Source organism: Pseudopipra pipra, chromosome 14, assembly GCF_036250125.1.
Source record: "Pseudopipra pipra isolate bDixPip1 chromosome 14, bDixPip1.hap1, whole genome shotgun sequence".
NCBI lineage: Eukaryota > Metazoa > Chordata > Aves > Passeriformes > Pipridae > Pseudopipra > Pseudopipra pipra.
In genome coordinates, this window is record NC_087562.1 from 7997779 (window position 1) to 8022056 (window position 24278).

The 24278-nt window shown below is 47.8% G+C and overlaps 1 protein-coding gene across 9 annotated transcripts in view; it reads left to right on the forward strand.

Annotated features, from left to right (window-relative positions):
- ZC3H18 (zinc finger CCCH-type containing 18) overlaps window positions 1-24278 on the forward strand; it is a 46276-nt gene that overhangs the window by 16347 nt on the left and 5651 nt on the right. For 4 of the 9 annotated variants that reach the window (XM_064671024.1, XM_064671019.1, XM_064671025.1 and 1 more), the window contains 8 exons: window positions 166-292; window positions 2106-2404; window positions 14339-14539; window positions 15738-15863; window positions 17260-17361; window positions 19597-19740; window positions 21305-21457; window positions 23685-23845. In XM_064671024.1, the coding sequence (XP_064527094.1) occupies window positions 166-292; window positions 2106-2404; window positions 14339-14539; window positions 15738-15863; window positions 17260-17361; window positions 19597-19740; window positions 21305-21457; window positions 23685-23845 (1313 nt within the window). The remainder of the gene's footprint in view (window positions 1-165; window positions 293-2105; window positions 2405-14338; window positions 14540-15737; window positions 15864-17259; window positions 17362-19596; window positions 19741-21304; window positions 21458-23684; window positions 23846-24278) is intronic. The other 5 variants (XM_064671022.1, XM_064671026.1, XM_064671027.1 and 2 more) reach the window with 3 other exon arrangements.

Consider the following 24278-nt stretch of genomic DNA (forward strand, 5'->3'; position numbering starts at 1 on the left):
AAAGACTGTCTGGTTGGGATGTGTAGAAAATAAACCTCTGTATGGTTGTGCTCCGTTGAACGTGTTTTTTCTTGTCACAGTGACTAAGACCTGACCTAGAATTCGTAGTGTTTATGGTGACAAGGTGACATTTCCCTCTCTAACATTCCCTGTTTTTCATTGTAGGCTTGATCCCTATTCAGATCCCTATTATGACTATGAAATAGAACGGTTCTGGCGTGGTGGGCAGTATGAGAATTTCAGGGTTCAGTACACAGACCCAGATCCATACCGTAACTACCGAGTAAGTAAGGTAACTCCCCTTCCCACGCTTTTCCTTCCAACTCTCTTCCAGGTTCTTCTGCTCCTTGTCATGTTTCCAGTGCAGTGCTTGAAACAGGACTTTTCAGGATGCTTAATCTTGCAAGTAGTTAAATCTTGACTTAATTACAGCACAGAGCACACTGTAAGGGAAGGGATGGGAGTATGTTCTGTTCCAGCATCATGAAGGCAAAAACAATGCTCCAGGCTTGGGAATGAGTGGCTGGAAAGTTGCCTGGTGGAAAAGGACCTAGAGGTGCTGGTTGAGAGCAGCTAAACATGAGCCCAGGTGGCCCAGAAGGCTAATGGCATCTGGGCTGTACCAGCCACATTGTGGCTACAGAACCAGGGCAGTGATTGTCCCTCTGTGCTGGGCACTGGTGAGGCCACACCTGGAATTCTGGGATCAGTTTTGGCCCCTCAGGACAAGACAAACATTGAGAGGCTGGAGCTCAATGAAGGGCAGCAGAGCTGGGGAGGGGTCTGGAGCACCAGGAGAAGCTGGGGGGGCTCAGCCCAGAGAAGAGGAGGCTTGGGGGGACCTTCTCGCTCTCTGACAGGAGGATGGAGCCGGGTGGGCGTCGGGCTTTGCTACCAGGGAACAAGGGACAGGATGAGAGGAAATGGCCTCAGGTTGCACCAGTGGAGGGTTAGATTGGATAACAGGGAAAATTTTTTTCATGGAAAAGGTTGTCCAGCCCTGGCACAGACTGCCCAGGGCGGTGGTGGTGTCCCCATCCCTGGAAGTGTTCAGAAGCCGTGTGGATGTGGCACTTGGGGCCATGGTTAGTGGTGACCATGGTGCTGGTGCTGGATTGATGGTTGGACTTGATGATCTTAAAAGTCTTTTACAACCTTAACAATTCCATGTCTGAGATGAGAAGGTGGTTCTTCCTCATGCACACTGGCTGCCCCTCAGTGCACCAGGCAGTTGTCAGTGCTTGCAGCCATTCTTGGACATTTTTGAGAGGGAGGGAGTTTCCAGGAAATAACCTGGCTGAGGAACAGTTTGCTTGTTAATTCTTGGGAATGATGGAAAGGATTAGATTTGGGCAGGTGTGCTCTGTGTACCTACGGAGGCCCTGGCATGACTGTTCACTGCTGGTGGAGCTGCATGTTGGGGACTGAGTCAACGAAGCACCAACCAGGTGCTAAAATTCCAGGTGCTGTTGGTTGGTGTTCCACTAGGAGTAGAACTCAATGAAAACAAGACTCTTGAACCCCTTTCTGTCCTCTTTGTTTTGCCCTCATGCAGACTTTGTGCCTCTAGAGTAGGGGCCAAAATAATCAGTCCTGCCCAGTGGGTAATTTGTCAGTGGTTTTCATCAAATCATTTAAAAACTGATTTTCCTTTTGCAATAAAACCTTGTTCTTTTGCAGAAACAGGGGCTGGTTTTCACTGTGGTCACACATGATGCACCACCAATTATTTTCTTAGTGCTTGTTTGTAAAGTTAATTAGCTTGTTATAAAAATGATTAGCAATAAAAGACTTGTAAAGATCAATACCTTTATTTAATAAGCTTAATAAACCAAATTAATTTGACCGTTGCCTTTGAAAATGCCAACTGTGATGGATATGATGTGGTGTTGTGTTTATGTCCAGGTTCTGCCTGCTCAGCAAGCTCCAGATTATTGATCTCCAGATTCTTTGTATCCAGATTATTGATCTCCAGATTATTCATCCCAGTCTTTTGCTCTGACATGGGAGGGTGGATGTAGTTCCTTGCAGTCCAGATTTACTGCCTGCTTTGTTGGGAGATGTTTCCACAGCATCATGATGATTTCTCTCTTGTTTCTTTAAAGGAAAGAGAGCGAGAACGGGAAAGGGAAAGAGAGAACAGACAACGGGAAAGGGAGCGGGAGAGGGAGCGAGAGCGGGAACGGGAGCGGCGCCAGCGGGAACGAGAGCGGGAACGGGAGCGGGAGCGCGACAAGGAGCGGCAGCGGCGGAAAGAAGAGTGGGAACGGGAGAGAGAGCGAGTGAAGAGGGATGAGAAGGACAGACAGCACAGGGACCGGGACAGAGACCGAGACCGGGACAGGGACCGGGAGCGGGACAAGGACAAGGACAAACCAAAGCCCCGGTCCCCACTGCTACCAAGGTAAGTGTCTGCTGGGATTGGGATTTGGAGTTTGAGGTGATGTTGGAGCTGATACCAGTGAAGATCCTTGTTTGAAACTCCTGAGTAAAGTAGTTACTTGAGCCTTGTGGCCACTAAGTGGAGCTAAAACATCAGTGAGAGCTGAGTGTGCATAACGAGACTCTGAGAGGAGGGTGTCTGTCCACTGGAATGTGGGTATGGAGATGGTCGGCTCATCCCTCTTCCCTTGAGCCTGGAAGAGGTTTTGGGAGGCTGGAGAAGGTTTTGGGAGGCTGAGGGATTCCTGCAGATTGTGGTGACTCCCTTTGAGTCCTTGACAAATGTCTGTGACAAGAACCAGGGCTGGGCTGGGAGTCTATGGGAAGCAAAAGTGTCTGGAGATTTATTAAGTGCAACTCCAAAAAGAAAAGGTGAAGGGACTGTGTGCCTCGAAATGAGTCTGTGCTCAGTGGAATTGCAGTGTGGAGTCGGGTTTATTATCTCTGACTGCCCGTTTATTCTGGAAGTCCTGTTTCTGTCCTGTGTGAAAGAGAAAATGGAACCAGATAGGCTGAAAGTCCTGGAACGTGATTCCTATTTTGTTTCTCTGGCAATTGTCTAAGTACCTGTGTATATGGAGTATTTATTTGTGAAGCACTGTATAGATATCCCAGCTGAATGTGGAACCTGTCTGGTGGGACGTTCTAATTTCATGTCTTTTAGTTCTGAATCATGGAAAAGTGTCAAATTTCTTGCTCAGGGACATTTTGAACAGGGCTCGGAGCCTGGTCTAGTGGAAGGTGTCTCTGCCCATGGCATGGGATGATCTTCAAGGTCCTCCCCAAACCAAACCATTCCATGATTCTGTGACCTGTAGGAAAACTAGTCAGCAGTTTCTTGGGAAGACTGGCAGGTGGAGTCTTCCAACAGCATGTTGAGGAACATGTGGACACACAAATGTTGGAGCAAAAGGGGTGCAGGGAAGCTGTTTCCCAAGACATATTGGAGCTTGTCTTTCTGCCTGTTGTCTGTGTTGTTTCTCTGCACTGGAGGAAGGTGTGAAACATGATGAACACGAGGAAGAGTTTGTTCTAATGAAGAGCAAGGCTAAGAACGCCAGGAATGAGGTGCCACATGGGATTGTGTGGTTTCTCAATTTAGTCTTGAAAATCTGACCTGGAAGTTTTATTTGCATCACTAGAAGGAAAGCTGTTTTTTAACCCTGACTCTCATTTCCAAGAGGAAGTCACAGTTCCAGAACAGTTTGAAGGTATCTTTGGTGCAGTAGCAGTGCCAGAGCAGTTATAGGAATCCATTTAATTACATGCTACGTTTAATTACAATCTTCACTTACAACCACGATTTGTGCACCTTAATTACCACATTGACTGTTGGATTGTGCTCTCCTTGGGGTGGTGATGGGGCAGATCTTGCTGTCCAGAGCCATGTGATGGAGATGATGTCAATGAAAGTGACATCAGCTGGTTGGCAGCTCAAGGTATGAGTCACGAACAGTCACCGTGACCATGACCGGGATCGCTGCGCCCAAGGCTGAGCCTGCTGGTTGCTCTTTCCCTTGGCACTCATGGAGTCACAGGGCAGGGCTTTGTGTGGGAGAGCTTGGGCTCTTAGTGCTACTACCCAAGAGGTGCTGGGTAGGAGTAGTGGCTGTGCTCACCAACATTGGATCCATCTCACTCCATGAAACCATCTGTGTGAGCCCAGAGATGGAATTTACAGTGTTCGTGATGTGTTTTGGGGATACAGGTCCCCTGTTTCCCTCTGTGACACAAGGGACCTGTAGATGCCTCTTGGCTCTCCAAAACAGGCTCCTTAAATGAGTCTTGGTAATTTAAAAATAGTCTTTGGTGCACCTCTTTCCTTTTTTTTTTTTGTTTAAGTCTGCTAAGGAGAGGGATTTTTCAAAGGGCGTGGAGTGACAGGAAATGGGGGATTGGCCTTAAACTGAAGGAATGCAGGGTTAGATGGGATATTGGAAAGAAATGGTTCTGTGGGAGGGTGGTGAGGCCCTGGCACAGGTTGCCCAGAGAAGCTGTGGCTGCCCCATCCCTGGAAGTGTTCCAGACCAGGTTGGATGGGGCTTGGAGCAACCTGGGATAGTGGAAGGTGTCCCTGCCCATAGCAGGGGGTTGGAGTGAGATAATCTTTAACATCCCTTCCAACCCAAACCATTCCATGATTCTGTTCTTTCCAGAAGCAGATCATAGGGAATCTACTGCTGGAAGTGCCTCAGCCTTGCCCTGTAACACAGGCACTGGTGACTGTAGGGCCGGGCAGAGGGACAGCAAGCAGAACTTTTTCCTGGCTTCATTTGTGCAGGGCTGGTGGAAAGAAGCTCTTGGAATGTTTGGGTCGAATGAGGAGTTAGTTCTGAGCAGAAAGCTTTAAAATCTCCCCAAAAATCTTTGGTCAGCACCTACACACAGTGTCCTCTCTCAGGGGAGAGTGGAATTAATGGGAGTACTTACCAACTAACCCCAAAACCCCTGTGTTAATGAAGGCAGCTGTCCAAGTTCTCTTAATCCTAGAATCATGGAATCCCAGACTAGTTTGGGTTGGAAAGAACCTTAAAGCCCATCTCGTTCCACCCCCTGTGATGGGACTTCAGGTCTCGTGGTTGACAACCATGTCAACGTGACCACTTCCTCCAGCACTGCGGGTGTGTGGATGTCTCTGGAGAAATCTACACAAGTTTAGGAAAAGCTTTTGAACAAAGTGAAAGCATAATTCCACCTTCTCCCTTGGGGTAAAACACATCCCTCCCCCAGCACTTATATTTCTCCAGGAGCCTCCATCACGCTCGTGGTGTGACCTGGCTCTGGGCTGTGCCACTGTGTCCCACGTAACCTTTTTTGACAGGCTCCCAACTTCCTCATGGCAGTGCAGTGGTTCAAGCCATCTCACCTTTTCTCCAGATCCCTCCATGCCTTTCTCCAGAGGGGCAGGTTTGGGATTAAACAGCTCCCAAGTTTGTTTAACGTGTGAAACGCCTGTGATTGCTCCGTGCTTCCTGGGAAGCAGGATGCACAGTGGTGCCATAGTACTCACCTCTGGGGCTATTTATAGTCTCTGGGCTTTCCCTAATTGCTGGATCCCAGCTTTTGGCAAGTCCAGCCTTTCCAGGCGTCACAGGGGTGGCTCAGGCTGCAGCTGCCCGTTAACATTCCTGCCACTTCAAGAGCCCACGCGGCCCTGCTCTGCACTCATTAATGAGCTGAGAGGCTGGAAAACTGCTCCACAGAGGTTGGAAAACTAGTCCGAAGAGGTTGGAAAACTCCTCCACAGAGGTTGTGTAACCAGCAAGGAGCTTTGCCAAAGGCAGAGCTGAGGATGTCAGTAATTACGGGTAGATGCTGGTTGGTCTGTCAGGGTAGGAGCTCCCTGGGGTAGAGGCTGGAGGAAGGAACAAACCATGACCTACAGAATGGAAGGGGTGAGAGAAAACTCAAACAGCAAATAGCCAGGAACATGGAAACAAATTCCCTTTCCATTCATTGAAAGCAGGAAGGTTTAATCTATCTCTAAACAACAGCAGAGTCTAAGGCTGATAACATGGAGAAGCCAGAGGATTTCCTGGCATTGCTGGGGATGAGGAGGGTCAGAATTTAACAAAGATGTTAAACTGGTGGACTCGGGGACAAGAGTTGCTTCTTGAACCTTTGAGAAGAGGCTCCAGTGGGATTGTCACATGTGGATTGGCCTTTTTGGAAAGAATTGCAAAAATTACCTTCTAGTACTGGAAGGGAGCTCACAAGAAAGACAGAGAGGGACTTTCTGCAGGAGGAGCATGGACTGACAGGATAAGGGGGAATGACTTCAAACTAGAAGAGAGTAGGTTTAGATTGGATATTAGGAAGGAATTCTTCCTGTGAGGATGGGGAGGCCCTGGCACAGGTTGCCCAGAGAAGCTGTGGCTACCCCATCCCTGGAAGTGTCCAAGGCCAGGTTGCATGGGGCTTGGAGCAACCTGGTGTAGTGGAAGGTGTCCCTGCCCATGGCAGGGGGTGGAACAATATGAACTTTAAGGTCCCTTCCAACCCAAACCATTCCATAATTCTATGAATGTGCAATTTCTGCTTTATGCTTTTGGATTGGTTATTTTTTTCCCCAAGATGAGCACTTCAAGAAGCTTATAGTCTGAGGTTGCAATGCCAGTAAAACTGTTGTTCCTCCTCCTCCTCTCTCCTCAGGCATCAAACACTTAAACAAGCCAGGACACTTTATGATCAATTAGAGGGATAACTTGGCTGTCTGTCCTCCTGCTCCCCATCTCCAGAACGAGTTCTAATGCCTCAGGCTGGGCCTGATTTTTGCTGAGTGCAAAATTCCTTCTTTCTCTCTCTCTGTTGCCAGTGGAGTTCCGTGTTGTGCAAAGCATTTCATGGATAAAAAATGAAATATGTTCTCTGAAGAAACTTAGAGCGGTGCAAGATGTTCTGACCCTTTACTGGGAGCAAAGGCTCTGCACAGCAAAATAATTCATTTTAATCCTTCTGTTGTTGCCATAGGCCTTTGTCCCACTGGCATCCGAGTGAATCTGGTTGTTTCAGGAGCACATGAAGCAACAGTGTTGTGGGACCTGTTGGTGGTTGTATTCCCAAAGCACTGAGGGACATTGAGGAGTTCATTCCCAAGGGGAAACAGAGGGGCAGATACTGAGCTCTTCTCTCCGGTGACCAGTGACAGGACCCAAGGGAATGGCTGGAGCTGTGTCAGGGCAGGTTTAAGGTGGATATTAGGAAAAGGTTCTTCTCCTAGAGAGTGGTCGGGCACTGGACAGGCTCTCCAGGGCAGTGGTCACCAAGGAACGACTGGCCATGGCACTCAGTGCTCTGGGCTGGGTGACAAGGTGGGAATCGGTCACAGATGGGACTCGATGGTCTGGGAGGTCTTTTCCAACCTCAGTGATTCTGTGATTCTCCAAATTTGGTCAAGGCCCATGACTGAATATGGATATGAACCCCAAATTCCATGGAACACCAGTGCCAGGTAGGATGAGGAGGGGGAGGAGGCTGTTGTCCTCAGAGGTGTTCTGAGGAGGTGACAGCAGCTCTGAAGCTGCCAGAAGGACAGTGTCCCAACGACCCATCCTCTGATTATCGCACACACAACACTTTTGGGGAAGGAAGTTCCTAAAATCCTGTTAATGGAGAGCACTTAGGCAGCCATTAAAAATAAAAATAACCCCTGCGAGTGGGAACACAGAAAACTGAAAGCAAAGTCAGAAAGGGCAAATCATAAATCCTTGAAAAACTCTTCCAGCGAGGAGCATTTCTTCCCAGCTCCTGTTGAGGTGTCACCTGGATTGTGAGGTGCTGCAGATCCCAGGATGAAAGGGTACGTGATCCTGTGGCCACGCTCACCCTTGTGTTGTTTTCCCAAGCTGGTTTAAGTTGACTTTGTTAATCTTTGGGCTGAGCACATTAATGAGCAGGATAACCCAGAGTCTGAAATCAATGAGTGGAGGTTATCCAGGGCTTGCAAACCAGAAAGTGTTGGAATGAGGTTGATTAGATAAAGGAGTGGCAAAAAGAAGGGAATGCAAATGGAGTGATTCATGGCTGTGTGTGTGTGGATCACAAACCAACTGAACTCATTTTTTTTGAAGAATCTCTAATTCTGAGTGTTCCTGAGTCGTCGTCTTTTCCCACAGCTTTTGGTGGTCTTTCCATGCAGCGAGCTGGATCTGTTCCCTATTTTTTTGACTTAGAGGCTCTGTGTGAAAGCATCTTTGTCTCAAATACAGCTTGGTTGTTTTGGTGCGTTTAATAGTGGCACCTCATCCCACTACCTAAAGATGGTGTGGGAGGATGATGGATTTTGGTTTCTTTTAGTTTTCCCTGTGGGAATGTTGGCTTTTCTTAAAAGAAATCCTTAGTTCTTCCCCGTTTGTCCTGCCACAGGAGGAAGAGCAGGTAGGACAGTTCCCATTTGTTCTGCAGGAACAAATGTGTGCTCTTTCTGGGTTTGTGTTGGGCATTGCTAAGCCCCTGGAATGCTCTGATTTAGTCTCATATCCATGAGAAGTCATGAAGAAGGGAAAATCAGCCTCCATGAGGAGGCTCTGCATCTTCTCTGGGTGACTTCTTGGAGTGCAGTGACTTAAGGGAAGCAAATGGCCTTGGGCTCTTGGGGTTCCCAGGCTGAAATAAGGTTTATCTGCTCCAGCTGGAGCTGCACCTCTACTCCTGCACATTCCAGGTGTTCACACAGCATTGCCCAGAGGAAGATTTCCCTTCTCCCCACGGACAGAACATGCCCTGTGCCACTCTGAGGTTCTTCAGGCTCTCAGTCCAGTGCCCTGCTGTGATAAACATGATAATAACTTGTTTACATCCCTATTTTTTCTGGTGCAGCTTCCAGCTGGAGCAATGGAACCTGGTTAGACGGCTTTGCTTTCATTTCTGCTCCCAGTTCTTTTGGGAAGTTAATGATAAGAACAACTATGCTCTGGAAACAGGCTGGGAGAGCTGGGAGTGTTCAGCCTGGGGAAGAGAAGGCTCCAGGGAGACCTTAGAGCCTCTTCCAGTGCCTAAAGAGGCTCCAAGAGAGCTGGAGGAGGACTTTGGACAAGGGCCTGGAGGGACAGGACAAGGGGGAATGGCTTCACACTGCCAGAGTGGCAGAGTTAGATGGGATATTGGGAAGGAATTCTTCCCTGTGAAGGGGGTGAGGCCCTGCCACAGGTTGTCCAGAGAACCAGTGGCTGCCCCATCCCTGGAAGTGTCCAAGGCCAGATTGGACAGGGCTTGGAGCCACTTGGTCTGGGGGAAGGTGTCCCTGCCCATGGCAGGGGATGGAATTGGAACTGGATGATCTTCTAGGTCTCTTCCAACCCAAACCATGCCATGATTCTATGATAATAAAATCTCTCCATGAACCAAACCAAACTTTTCCAGGTTCTCCACAAAACATCTTGTAGACTGGAGTTTCTGTTAGTCCTTGTGACTCTTGAGGTGCTGCTTCTGCTCCCACAGGAAAAGACAAAGGATTTCGTAACAGTAAATCGAGATGAAGGGCATCGAGTGACTCAGATGTGGATCTCAAGGAATGTGTTTTTCTTTGGCATTTCAGAGCTGGAGTTCCTGGGAGATCTCCCACACTGGATTTTTATTAAAACATGGCAAAGTCTGGGGCAGGATCTCTGAACAGGATCTCTGCCTGTCTCATTTAGAGAAGGTTCTTAAGGCATCAAATGCTCAGCCCTTAGGGTAGATCACATCTCTGATAGGTTTATCTCCTTGCTGTGATGATTTCATCCTGGAGGTTCAGATGGTATCTCCACTCTTTAATTTCCAAGCCTCTCCCCATCAGGCTTTGAAGAAATTCTTCCTTTTTTTTTTTTCTTTTTTTTTGAGCAACTGATAACTCAGCTTTAGATGGAAACAGCTTGAGAAAATCTTTGCTAATATTTCACCAAGATCAACAAGCACCAGCTCCAAGGTCCAGCGTTTGTAGACACACGGAGGTGGATTTTGGGAGCTGTTGTCCTTCTCCTTTTTGCCGAGACAGGAAAAATTCCCATATGCTTACACTATGCTGGAATTTGGTTTGCAGCAATTACAGATCTCTTCACAACTGCCTTGGCACATGGCTCCAGTCATTCCTCGAGTCCACTTCCTTTGGAAAATTCCACTGCCACTGAAGGAAAACTCAGTGCTGACGCAATCCCAGCTTTCCTGCGAGAAACTCAAAGGCTTTTAAGTCATGGCTGGACTTTCCTCTTGGAGCAAACTGGGCTGTAAAATGTGGCCAGAAGAGCAGCCCTGGAGCCAGGCTGACGTCACCACTGGCCGTGGGTGATAAGGTTTGCGTTCCCTGTGGGAGCTGCGTCCCACAGGAGGGGGAAGGAAGGACAGAAGCACTTTCTCCAGGAAGCTTGTTTTCCCCTCTAAGATTAGAAATGCTTTGACAGCATTTGCATAATACATGAGAAGAGCAGCAAAGGCTGTGCAGGTCTGCTTTGCCCCCTCCAATCCTTGTTGAGTTCAGGGTTTATTTGGGAGCTGGGTTTCTTTGGGAGCTGGAGCGCGTGCGGTCGGGAGCTGGATGACCTACACCGTGCTGCCAGCTGGAGCTGTCTCTGTTCCTCCTCTCCTTGCCAAAGCCATGTTCAGCTTCACTTCTCCTCTTGATTGCTGTCATTAAATTCCAGCCAAAGAGGCATCAACGTGCTCGATCTGGAAAATAAAGCCTTTAGTTATTTTAAGGGAAAAATGAGCTTCGGAAGTAGCGAGGCTCTGCAGCCCTTGCTGGTGCCTGTGTGATCCTTGGGGCTCTGGGAGGAAATGAAGGTGCTTTTGGTTGGTCTGTCTTGTCTGTTATTCCCTCTAATTTACTTTTTTTAAACCTCGGGGCGTAGACTTACGTTGTGGTTTAACCCTCCAGCCAAAACCAGCCTAATTGAGGAGTTAATTCTGAAATACTGGAAATGTTTCCTAAAAATTGCAATTTGGTAAAAAGGAGTTTGGGATTAACATGTGGATTTTTTTGCCAGCCCCCCTCTCCATGCTGAAACCTCCTGTGTGAGGTTTGCCTGCAGCCTGGTAAACTGCTGAGGATGAGGATGAACTCATGAGGTGATCCCATGGCTCACCTCATGATGAACTGGGACACAGCCGGGATTCTTCCCTCCTTCCCTCCTCTTTTTCATGATTCAGCTCCTGCAGCTAGTCAGACCCTGCTGGTTGGACTCACTGACCCAGCAGTAAAACATTCTTATTTTTTAATTTATTGAATTAAGGAGTTGGGAACTCCAACAAGCACCAGATCCATCACAAGGCAGGAAGGAAAAACTACCTGGTTGCAAGAGTGAAAGTGAGGAGAAAACCTCCCCCTTGTCATCTTCCAGCAGTGTCTTCAGTGGAACTGCAGGCTATATTGGGATGTTCCTCTTGGCAGTGGCTCCAGCTCACTTTCAGCTCTGACTCCAGAATTCCACTAGGGAAGTGGAGCCGAGCAGCATTAGCTCCCAGTCCCTCATTTTAGGTTGAAGGAGTTTATTTGGTGATGCCACATGTTGGGAACGCAGGCAGCTCTTGAGGAAAGGCTTTGAAAATGTCCTGGCACAAGCATCATCTTCCTTGTCTGTAGTGTATTTAGTACTGAGTGAAAAAGCCAAGCATATCCCAAAATGAGGCTTTCTGTTGTGGTTTTCCCAGGGAAAAAAACCTTTCCTCCAGAAAGTGACTTCATCCAGAGAGCATTGCATCAAACCAAGTAATAGGTGCAGGTAATGAGATTTGCTTTCAGAGTCATTATTGCTCCAAGCTGAGGAGTTCAGCCTAAGTTGTTCCCACGTGGAGTTGGAGCTGAGCTCCAGCTCCCTGGATGGGCTGTTGGATGTGAATATGAGTTGGTTTTTAGGAAGATAATAAATTCTGTAGGAGGTTTTTCTTTCTGAAAATTGTTGCAGGAGGGAGTTGAGCCTGAGAGGGACGAGGTTGTTCATTAGTTCATAGAATCATGGAATACCCTGAGTGGGAAGGGACCCACAAGGATCATCAAATCCAAATACTGGCCCTGCACAGGACACTCCAAAATCACACCATGTCCCTGAGAGTGTTGTCCAAATATTCCTTGAGCTCTGTCAGCCATGGGGCCATGACTGCTGCCCTGGGGATCCTGTTCAGTGCCTGACCACCTTCTGGGGGAAGAACCTTTCCCTGATATCCAACCTAACCCTCCCCTGGCACAGTTGTTGGCTTTCACAAGCCTGGACACTGCAGGAAAAGCTTCTCCACAGGTTTTACCCAGGTCTTTAGATGGATGATGCCTCTCTGCCCTCCTGTGCCAGCAGAAAATCCCTTCTGCACCTCCCAAAGCTGCAGGCAGTGATCCCTCAGGAAGGGACATTGGATCAGGATATTAGAGCATTATCCATGACATTCTCACGTGGTTTTCTCCTCCTCCTTTCCTTGCTGTTTATCCTGCTGCTTGATCCAAGGTGTGCAGGCTGTTCCCAACCTTCTTTTTCTTCCTTCTCTGCACTTGGTTGATTCAAGGATATTCCAGAGGTCAAAATGGCTTCAAAATAAGTTTGTAAACTGGAAGTTTGTAAACAGGTGCTGGAAGGAGACCTTGGCCCCAGCTATGACTCTTTAGTGTTATTAGGGAGAAGCAGTACGTCCAGTGTGTCTCAACCCCATATTCAGGGTTGTGGTCTTCCTCCATGATTAAATACTCATGGGGTTGTGGCTGTAACGTGGGAAACTTGACCATCCCACTGCAAGTATTATGTACTGAGTTAAATAGTGTGTGTTGAAGCAGTGTTGGAAAGGGTGAGGATTGAATGAATAATGTTGAGCCATAGCCCTGCCTGGGACTCCCTGACCAGGCAGTTCTGCGTGTTAGACGTAATCGTCCTCTTTTGAAGCTGGAATGAGATTTGTGGGAGAGGTGAAGGTGAAAGAAGAGTTTCTCCTCATGTAAAATTCTGAATATACTGAGGTAGATATGGGACAAAGAGTAAAACTGCCTTTATATCAGCAAAGATAAGGAAAGAGTTGGATGCTGGATTTTTAGGTCAGCATATCCAAGTTCTGGAGTCAGGAGGAGGTAACACTGCCAGCAAGGAGGGGATGAGGCTCCTTGGTGACTAGTGAAGCCTTCAAAGGGCTGAACAGGCTGCTAACGAAGAGCTTTAATTATCCTGTTGTCTGTTGAAGTGTTGAGGCAAGAAGCAGAGTCCCTGGAATTATTAGAAAACTCGGAGGAGGCTTTTTTATCTCAAAAGGTAGAGGAAGTTGGGTGGGGAGTGGTTACTTCAGTCGTGTGACTAATGGGGTGGTACTGGCTGAAGCCAGCCATGGAAGGGGCCTTTCCTCCCCCAAATTCTCACAGAGTTAATTATTTGGAGAAAAGGAACAAACACATCACTGTCCTGGTAATTTGGTGAGTGCAACACACTTCATAAAGCTTTATTCCAGCACAAACTTTGCCTAAAACCCAAGGGAGAAGGTCAGAAGCAGGTGATTGAGGAGTTGGGTGCGGGTTACGGAGGGCAAGGAAAAATTCCAAGTTAAATCACCCAGAGATAAGAAAGGTAATAAAGTCTTGGCCTGAAGAAACTCATCCTGGAGAACTTAAGGAAGTGTCTGGTGCAGGTCCTGAAACGTTGGCCCTGGATTATTTTCAGAGAATTGGAGGGGAGAAGGGAAAACTGGAGAACCAGAAAAGGAGAAATGGGAGTAGAACCCTTAAAAGGGAAGGGAGAAGATGGAGGGTATCTGGCCTGACTGGTCACATCCTCATGATTATCAACAACATGTTTGGTGATGTTTATAAGCACCTGGAGAATAATCCAGTGATAAATCAGCCATGATGAGCTGCTTTATGCTCAGGTGAGGGAGGAACCATTCCCTTCAGAAGGGTGAGAAGAGGTCACTGTGCCTTAGCCTGTGACACAGCCCCACAAGATGTCCTGATAAGGGAATTGTAGAATAATTTAGGCTGAATCTCAGAAGAGTGACTCTTCTCTCCATTGCACTGGGGGCTGCCTGCCAGGATTGGGCTGCTCCATCTCTACAGGTTCAAGAAGAGCCAGGTTTCCCATTCCCTTCCCTCTTGCTTGTGTCCATTCCTTCGAGGCCAAAAGCTGAACCTGAAATCAGCTGGGAGGTCACTATTTGGTCAGTGGGACAAAGAAGTTCATAAAATTGTAGGTTTGCAAAAACTGGTTTACAAATTGAGAGTTGTTCTAACACTTTATCACCCCAAAATGATGCTGGACATTCTGCAATGGAGGTTAAGCTGGTACCACTATGAGAGATGAATTTCTGGGGTATTTTCATGGCCCTGTGTATCTATTTATATGTTTTATTACAATATATTTATATTTCTGATATCTTTTCCTAGATCTTTGTGTATCTTCCTTTACAAACCTTATAAGCTTCCCTCAGAATCCCAGCTGCTTGACTCCTCTTTGTTTTCCAGCCGTCAGCCTGAGCCACCAAAGAAGGACAAGGAGTCGACCGCACTTGGCACGGCCCAGTCGAAGCGGGCGGACGAGTGGAAGGATCCCTGGCGCCGATCCAAGTCCCCCAAAAAGAAACTCGGCGTGTCCGTGTCCCCCAGCCGTGCTCGGAGGCGCCGGAAAACCTCTGCTTCTTCAGCTTCTGCCTCTGGCTCCTCCAGGTGAGGGAGGGTAGAGAGCCTGGCACATCCATTAGCGTGTCCAGGAGTTGGATGTGGCCGACTCAGGACCAGGGAAGGTGTTGAGATGTTTGGAACAGGTTGCCCAGGGAGGTCGTGGATTCCCCATCCTTGGAAGTGTTCAAGGCCAGGTTGGATGGGGCTTGGAGCAACCTGGTCTAGTGGAAGGTGTCCCTGCCCATGGCAGGGAGTAGAACTGGACGTATCCTTAAGGTCCTTTCCAAAGCAACCCATTCCAGGATTTAATGTTTGGGAAAGCAGTTCAAGACCTGCTGTTCAGTAACACCTATGGACAGGTAGTGACATGAAATCCAAAAGGGGCAGGGAAAACCGTGGAAACTGTGCTGTGACCTGATGAGGATTAGGAAGAAGCAAGTCCTCGGAAAAGCCATTTTTCAGATCCATTAGACCTGGATGCAGTGTAGATGTTACTGCCCTTACATCTAGTAACTGATCTAGATGAAAACTGACCTTAATAGGAGCACAAACAGCTGAAAGCTGTAAAAATTGGAGCTTGGTCACTCCAGGAGAGATGGAGAGATGAGGTGAGCCCACTCCAGTAAGAGCGTGTTGATGCTACAGGGAAAAACTGGGGTTGTGGAGGTTTGACAGAGCCTTAGAGGCTGGAGTGGGGCTTGGAAACCAACAGGTGTAAAACAAGACAAAAAACAGCTTTCAGAAAGAAACTCCCTGAATCTGGGAGCCTCGAGGCAGAAGCTGGATCTGTTTTCTTTGAGTGCTTGAACTTGAAGCTCTTGAAAAAAGGGGGAGAAGTATCCCAGAGGAATGAGGAACATACTGAATTGGAGATAGGGATCTGAAAGCCAAAGCCCTCCTGAAGCAGATTTTCTTGCTGGGATCACTGCACCTGAGGCTTTTCTGTTTTCCCTGACCTGTCAGGGGATTGTCTGGTGAAAAGGCATAAAAATGTGTGGAAGCAGTTCCCAGAAAGGATGGAAAATCAATAACTAAAGGAGGGAAGGCTTATTTAAGGGTGCAAAGAGGGTTGGAATAAGAGTTTCCTCCCTTAATGAAAAGGAGGAATTGAGGATAGGCTGCAGTCCTGACAGGAGGAGAAGACAGGTAGTTTTTGGAGCAGAACTTGGAAAGAACATACTTGGAGACTCAGGTCTCAGAGGACTTTTTAAAAGGTTATAAATTTAAAATGTTTTTGTTTCAGGTCCTCTTCTCGTTCATCCACCTATTCTGGTTCAGGCTCCTCACGATCTCGCTCCAGATCATCTTCCTACAGCTCTTACTCCAGTCGCTCCTCGAGGCACAGCTCTTTCTCAGGCAGCAGGTCCAGGTAATGGCTCCTGGGATTTGGAACCAATGGAAAAGTGGTTTTCTAACCACTCCTTTTTGCTGCTACTTAAAAGCAAATAACAAGCTCTTGAAATAATCCATTCAAACCACTTCCCTGAGTGAGGGAGGCTGCCAGTGTGGATGTTGAATGAAGGAGATCCATCAGCCACCCCCTCCTCTCCTCAGTCCTCCCACCCACGAGCATGGTGCTGTTGTGGCTGGGCCCTTTCCCATGCCTCTGGTAAATTAACGTTCCCATCATTTGCATTTTATGATTGGAAGAAGTTCACCAGCATCTCTTTTCTATGGCACTGGAATTTCTATTTCAAGAGGCAAATCACATTTCTTTATTAAAGCAGTTGTGTCTTGTGATAGTCCTGACACTTCAAAGCAGCAATTCAGTGTTCCAGGCTGATTAAACAAACAGAGGGATGTTTATTCCTCTGCAACTTCCTTGCCCCTGCAGACAGTTTCCCAAGTCTGGAATATACATAGTAGAAGAACTGGCTCCCTGGATAGGCACCTCTTCAGGGCTCAAATCACACAGAGTGGATCACAGGAGACCTGGTTTCTCCTAGGAAGGGCTCAGGTAGAAGCTGATCTCACCTGGAGAGCAGCCTGACCTTCCCCCATCCACCCCATTCTGGGCTCTGCTGCTTGCAGGACAGTGCCAGGTGTAGGTGACCCACTTGGGCCTCTCCCTGAATGTAGGAGAGTGAGGAACACCCTGGTCCCTAACTGTTCCCCAGAAGGCCTGTCATCCAGATGTCCAGCTTTCTGAGGTACTGGGATGCAACAGAGGGACTTCCAGTCTTGGCAGTGGGATGAATCACCTGAGCACATGTTGTGTCCTGCCAGTGGCTCAGCTCAGGTCAGCCCTGGGCTTAGGAAACAGCTCCTGCCCTTTGATTTGTTGCCTTTGAGATGCACCACATTTTTCACCTTGTGTTAAATATTAGATTTAGGTGTATTTTTTGTGTCTTTCTCCCAAGGTTTTTAGGGTTTTGCTGCTGTTTAAAGGATAAACTGCACTAGGAATTACAGGGCATAAAGCAGATTGAGGCAATTCATGCTGAACTTGCAAGTCAAAATTGTACTTATTTTCCCATAGACATTCTCCCTAAGGAGAGAATCCAGAGCATATGGAAACAGCCTCAGGTGTTGGTGTGGAATACCTGCAGTGCCTCTCTTCCAGCTGACCCTATTTTTTCCTTTTGTTTTCTTCTTTTACCACTGTTTGATGACACAAATTAAGTTTTGTTAAAGAGTCCAAATATAAAACAAGTTTAAGCTCAGGACTTCCTGGTGAGGAAGAAGTGGTGTCAAAATGCACTGAAAGCCAGTAAAACCTCTTGCAATCCCAGAGACTGAGCTGAGTGATGTCTTTTCCCTCCTAGATCACGGTCCTTCTCATCTTCTCCCTCTCCTTCTCCAACACCATCTCCACACAAGCCACTGGCGAAGGCTAAAGGGGAGTTATTGCCACCTCCTGGGAAAGGGTAAGGCTTCATCTCCCTCTGGATACCCCAGTGCAGAGTCCAACAGGAGCCTAATCCCCCAGTCAGACCCTTCTGACCTTCAGTGGCCTTAGGCTGAAGGAGGGCAGAGTTAGGAGGGATACTGGGAAGGAATTCTTCCCTGTGAGGGTGGGGAGGCCCTGGCACAGGTTGCCAGAGAAGCTGTGGCTGCCCCATCCCTGGAAGTGTCCAAGGCCAGGTTGGACAGGGCTTGGAGCAACCTGGGCTAGTGGAAGGTGTCCCTGCCCATGGCAGGGGGTGGAACTGGATGATCTTTCAGGTCTTTTTCAACCCAAACTCTTCTGGGATTCTACAGCCTGGTTGGCAGCTGAAGGAAGAAATGAAAGATGCAAAATAGAACCTGCATAGAAGAGTGTTTAGCTTGGCATATTTAATTAAATAATGGCACTTTAACTTACTAAATACAAGTTAAGCTGTACAAGTATCCTTAAGTATTACATGTATATATGAGTGTTTAAACATATGCCTGATTTACTGCTTAAGCTGTTTGTGCAGATATATTTACACAGCAGCTCTATGAGAGTTTAATTCATTACTGTGGCTTTGGTTAATTCACAGCCTTAGAATAAAGAAATGGTTCAGCTTCATCAGCTTTTAACACTGGAATACAAATGAAAACAGGACTATGAAGGTGGTTTTGGCACATTATGGCAGTGCTCCTGCTCTTTTAAATTCCTGAAATTGCTATTTCACAAACTCTACAATAGTAAATTACAGATATGTCGGAGGGTGACACAACACCGTAGTGATGTCACCTCTTTTAAGGTGACCTGCAAATAAGTGACACCATGGGAATCCCCCTAAATTCTCCAGAATATGGGACAGTCCCCCTTGCCACACTTTTCGTACCTTATTAACCTGGGGGTTTGGGGTTTTTTTCCTTCTCCACTCAGGGCTCAGCCCTCAGAGGCCTCGTTCAGCACCTGCAGCGATGTCTTTGCACCCTCCCAGTGCTCCTGCAGTGCTGGTTTGGTAACACCACAGCACTAGGACAAGGATTATTTACACTAGATAACATGGCTTGTGCTTAATCCTGTGTTCTGCAGGGGATAAATGCAGATATTGAGCACAAGAGGAGGAATTAACAGTGTCTTTGTGCAGACAACCACCTCCCTGATTAATCAGTGCTGGGATGTACCAGTGCCTAAAGGGAGCTGGAGAAGGACTTTGGACAAGGGCCTGGAGTGACAGGACATGGGGAAATGGCTTCCCACTGCCAGAGGCAGGGTTAGATTGGATATTGGGAAGGAATTCTTCCCTGTGAGGGTGGGGAGGCCCTGGCACAGGTTGCCCAGAGAAGCTGTGGCTGCCCCATCCCTGGAAGTGTTCGAGGCCAGGTTGGACAGGACTTGGAGCAGGAAGGTGTCCCTGCACCTGGCAGGGAGATGGAACTGGATGGGCATTAAGGTCTCTTCCAACCCATACCATTCCATGATCATATGTTGAGCAGTATCCAGCTATCAGAGCAGAGGTTGGAGTGCTCTGAGCCCTGAACTGAGCAGCACTGAAGAGCCACAGTGATTCCCATCTCACATAGTGGGTGCTAAATAGTGCAGTGTTATTCCCATCCAGTTTTCCACAGGGAAACACAACCCAAGGGGTGGATCCAAGGGATATTTGCACACACAGGCTCTTGTGCATCCTCCTGATCTGTGTGATGGAGTGAAAAAGAGCATTTTTTCATTAACTGTGTGTGTTTCATTCTTAAGCCTGACTGGCAGATTTTAAGTAGGTGTATGTGTTTGGGATAAAAATGCATGGAATCAGTAGGATAAGAAACAGTGATTCACACAGTCTACTTCAGGAGTTAATTTACAAGTCAAATATCTCCCAAATTGCCTGTTTTGTAGTAATTTGACTCTGAAAAGGTGAATTGAATATGGGAAACAAGTCTTCAGGGAAATCTGTGTTGTTTGTGTTTTAGTGAAATAGCCAGCTCTCTGTAGCTGCAGGAATTACATCTAGGCCAGGTTGGATTCTGCTTGGAGCAACCTGGTCTAGTAGAATTTGTCCCTGCCCATGGCAAGGAGTGGAATGAGATGAGTTTTAGAGTCCATTCCCACACAAACCATTCCATGATTCCATAGTCAATATAACGTTGATCAACAACAAACCTGAGCACATCTCATTGCTTCTGAGAATATGGTTTGTACCTACTGACTTTGATCACACACGTGAAAACTGTCATTTTTACAGTGACAAATCTGTGAAGAAACTCGCTGCCCTTCCAGTCCCTCAGCCACTCACTAAAATTACAACAGCTGCTCCAGAGCCAGCCAAGCCAGGGGATAATCGGGAGGCGAGAAGGAAGGAACGTCAGACACGGACTCCACCCAGGAGGTAAGATTGCTGCGGGTGGAGTGAGCCTTGATCTCCTGGAAGATACAGCAAATCCAGGGTTCTTCTCCAGAGTACCACCAGGGCTCTTCGATGTTAAAGGATAAATCCATTTCCTGGGGCAGGGAGGGAATGGGAAGAGAGGGAAGGAGTGGGGGGTGGGGTGAATGTTTGTCACAGCAAGTGGCTCCTGCCTCTGAAGGCGAGGGGGATGAAGTAGGTGGAAAAATGAATTGTGTCAAAAGCAGGGCTTGGAGTGGGGGGAAAAAAGGCAATTTTGAGAGCTGCTGCTTGTGGAGGTGGTACAGCGAGGAAAAAGGTATATTTGGTCAGAGACAGATCTGATGGGATGGAGGGTCGAGCTTTGTGTTGGGTTTGGACCCTCTTTATTCTAAATATGTGCAGGGAGTATTTCTGTGTGGTCCTGGGAGCATCCAGCAGTTCCACAGGAGCAGAGGAGGGAAAACTCCACTGCCTTCACTGTCCTAGTACACATCTTGCTGGCTCCCTGCCCTGCTTTCCCTTCCTGCCTTCATCTTATGTGACTCCAGTATTCCAAGTGAAATAGCAGTGTGGTACCTCTGTGTCTGGTCTGTGGAAGCAGCAATTTGGTGTGTAAGAAATGTATTTCCCAGAAATATCCGTTTTATGAGTGCACAAGGAGCCTGGGAATGTTTCATGCCTGCAGTAAGGCATGTATGGTTTTCTTGGATCATGGGAGATTTTTGAACATGGGTCTAAGTCTGTTTTCCACTCAGGTTTTCAGAAGCATCCCAAGTCAGTTCTTAATTTTCCATGGCATTGGATCTCCTCCTTCTTCCCAGAAGCTGAGTGGCTGGGCCGTGCAGTTCTGTCTCTGTTGATGAAAACTGATGATGACGTTTTTTTTTCTCTAGAAACTCTATCAGTTCTAGTTTCTGTTTCTCTTTCTTTAGTTAATGATTAATATTCATCTCAGATGTTTTTAGCCACCTTCCCTTTATTCCAATCTTGGATTTTCAAGGTGGTTTTTTTCATGCTTATACCCACTGTCCTACACTCTCCAAATGACAGAACAACTCTATTTATTTTAGGACTGATATTCTAGTCCCAAAAATGTGTAGGGTTATTTGTACACCCTGAAATACGAGATATTCCACTGCATTACACAGTTAGCAATTCTAGTTTGTAGGAAGCTGTCCTGGGATAGAGTGAATTTTCTTTTTAGTGTCTGGTGTGTTTTGGATTTAGGATGAGAATAATGTTGATAATGTGGATGTTTTGGTTGTTGCTCAGTAGCTCACCCTAAGTCAAGGGCTTCTGAGTTTCCCATGTTCAGGAGGGAGGGAGCATGGCCAGGACAGCTGACCCAAACTGGCCATGGGGATATTCCACACCACAGAACATCATTCCCAGTGTATAAACTGGGGGAGGTGGCTGGAAGAGGCCAACCACTGCTCAGGGCATTGATCAGAGGGTGGTGAGCAACTCTGTTGTGCATCACTTGTTTCTCGTGGGTTTTTCCCCCTCTCTCTCTCCTTTTCCTTGCAGTTACTATTGTGTGATGGTGTCACTTGCTGTCTTGCAGGAGGACCATCAGTGGCAGCATCAGTGGCAGTGCCAGCAGCTACAGCGGCTCCAGCTCCCGATCCAGGTCCTTGTCTCGGTCTCTCTCCAGATCTCATTCCAGATCATCCTCTGCCTCAGTCTCCCACTCCCCATCTGGCTCCAGGAAATCCAGGTATCCGCGACCCTTCCTTGCTGTTATTTAAGTAGGAGAGATTGTGACTGTTCCTCACTGTTGTGGTTTTTTGCAGCAAAAACTCTCTGTAGCTTCCAGTAGCAGAGGCTACAGGTGACTGGGAGGTGCGATAAAGTTGGTTTTGTGTTACAGATCCCAAGTACTGAATTGTGACAAGAGTACAGTGTTGGAGAGGGACTTTTCACAAGGGCATGGAGTGATAGGATGAAGGGGAATAGCCTTAAGCTGAAGGAGGAGGGGAGGTTTAGATGGGATATTGGAAAAGAATCCTTGCTTGTGAGGGTGGGGAGGCCCTGGGCGGGGCTTGGAGCAACCTGGTCTAGTGGAAGGTGTCCCTGCCCGTGGCAGGGAGATGGAACTAGGTGATCATTCAGGTCCCTTCTAACCCAAACCATTCCATGATTCTATGATATTTTCCTTGTGGTTTATTCATGGAAATTAGCTTGTCACATGTGCCCAACTGCCCATTTAGCCTAAATTGCTACCAAAAGATCTTATAACCACATCCTAATTGCTTTACAAGTGAACAGTTTCAGGCTACAGAGCTTTCCTCTCCCAAAGCTCTCCTACCTCTGGTTCTTGCATGTCCTTAGGGAAGATGCTTGGCCTGTCAGAAGAGGTAGGTCAGAAAATCCCTGAAAGGCCCAGCTAATGATATTTTGCTTTTGCTGGTAAAGTTGCACAGCCAGTTCCCTTTGTGTTTAGCCCCAAGTGAACAGTTCTAAGGCTGTTAGTCTGTGGGATGTGTAGACACCAAACTCCCTCCAGCAAAGAGTCATAAAATAAACCTCTTTCAAGTCATTCATTCAGGCTTTTGCATCTGTTCACACACAAGAGTCCTTGAAAGCTCACAGGCAGAGCCTTGAAACACAGCACTTCCCTGGGACACAGATTTAAGGGTAGGCCTGTAGTGCAAAACTAGTGGATTAGGCAGGATTTGGCTCTGAGCAGCTCTAATTCACATCCCTGAACTCTGTGGAACTCCAAGCTTCAACATCCGTGTTATTTTACAGAAATCCAAACTTGTTTACCACATGCTTGTCACATTCATCAGCTCAGGGATGATGCAAGAGCTTCAGAGAGCTGGGCACGGGTGGGAAAAATGAACACAGGAGTTGCTTGTGTGGCTCTGGGGCTGTGGGTGCTGCTCCTCCAGGGGTGTGGGGAAGGGGAAAACGGAGGAAATACAGTGTGTGCCCAAAACAGCTTTGCTGTGACATCCTGTAGCCTGGACAAGGAGTTTCTAGCTCATCCTGTCACCATTGCAACAATCCATGTGACCTCTCAGAGCTCAGCTCCATCATGTTTAGGTCGGATATCAGGAAAAGGTTCTTCCCCCAGAGGGTGGTTGGGCACTGAACAGGCTCCCCAGGGCAGTGGTCACAGCCCCAAGGCTGCCAGAGCTCAGGCAGCATTTGGACAACACTCTGGGACAGTGGGATTGTTGGAGTGTCCTGTGCAGGGATGGGAGTTGGACTTGATGATCCGTGTGGGTCCCTTCCCACTCAGAATATTCTATGATTCTATGATGCCAGCAGGTACAGACTCTGCAGTTTGTAGCAGGGTTGGTCTGTGCTGAAGCTGCCACAGCCTGTTCAGTTATCCCAATCCAGCCTCCAGCCAGGGAGCCTGGATCTTGCTGGCAGGGCAGGTTGGTGTGGCCTGTGGAACAGGCTGGAGAGGCTGCCTGAATATTCATGGAGTTAACGTATGTCTGGAATGGTTAGGGGTGGAGGGGACCTTAAAGCTCATCTAGTCCAAGCCCCCCTTGCACTAGATCAGGTTGCTCCAACCCTGTCCATCCTGGCCTTGAACACTTCCAGGAATAGACACCATTAGGAGATGACCATCTTGGAGGCATCCTCCCTGTCATTACCTGTCGTGACAGTAAATGTTTGCCAACACCAGAAACCCTGCCAGGGAACCCTTGCCCTGAGCCATAACACTGACCTGTGACAGCACACCCTGCTTTCACTCCTTGTTTTTCTGGGCAAACAGTGACCTGTTTACATGTTGCCTTAATTACTTTCTAGGTGTACATCTTACGTGTTTGGGAATTTTCATATCATCGGCACCCCAGGACACACGGCCTTTCTTCCTGGTCGTTGCCTGCCTTTGAGCTTCCTGACATCCAGCCAGGGGAATGGAAAAAGGTCTCACCACTGCCTGATTGTTGTTGCTTTCTTGAGCTGTTGTTTCTTTGCAGGTCCCTGAGCGTGAGCAGCGTCTCCTCAGTGTCCAGTGCCTCGTCCAGCAGCAGCTCCGTGCGCAGCGCCGACTCCGAGGACATGTACGCGGACCTGGCCAGCCCCGTGTCCTCGGCCAGCTCCCGCTCCCCCACCCCAGCCCAGCAGAAGAAAGGTAGAGGTACCTGCTTTAGTGCTTTTTCCTCTATGGAGTCCTGGGAAAAGAAGGGAAGAGCAATGATCCTATATAACTTACTTGGGAATACTTGTGGGCTCCAGGAAAATCGTTGAGCACAGACCAAGGAAGCCCAGAGGTGTCACCTGGGCAGGGTGAGGCCATGGAGCAAATTTACATTCACATCCTTCCATCCCTGTGCCTGTGGCTGTCTCCCTGAGAGTTCTCTTTACCTCCCTGAGAGTTCTTCCTCTTATTCTCTTTCACCCTTGGAAGGTGATGAAAATCCGGACAACTCCGGTATCATGTTACTCTTTCTTTGTTGTTTTTAGACCGTAGCAGAGTTGGCGGCAAAAGCCTTTTGTTCTTTGTGTTTTATATTCCTCTCTTTGGAAATTCTGGTTTCCTGAATCCTTTGACCCCGGGGCCACGTGCTGTG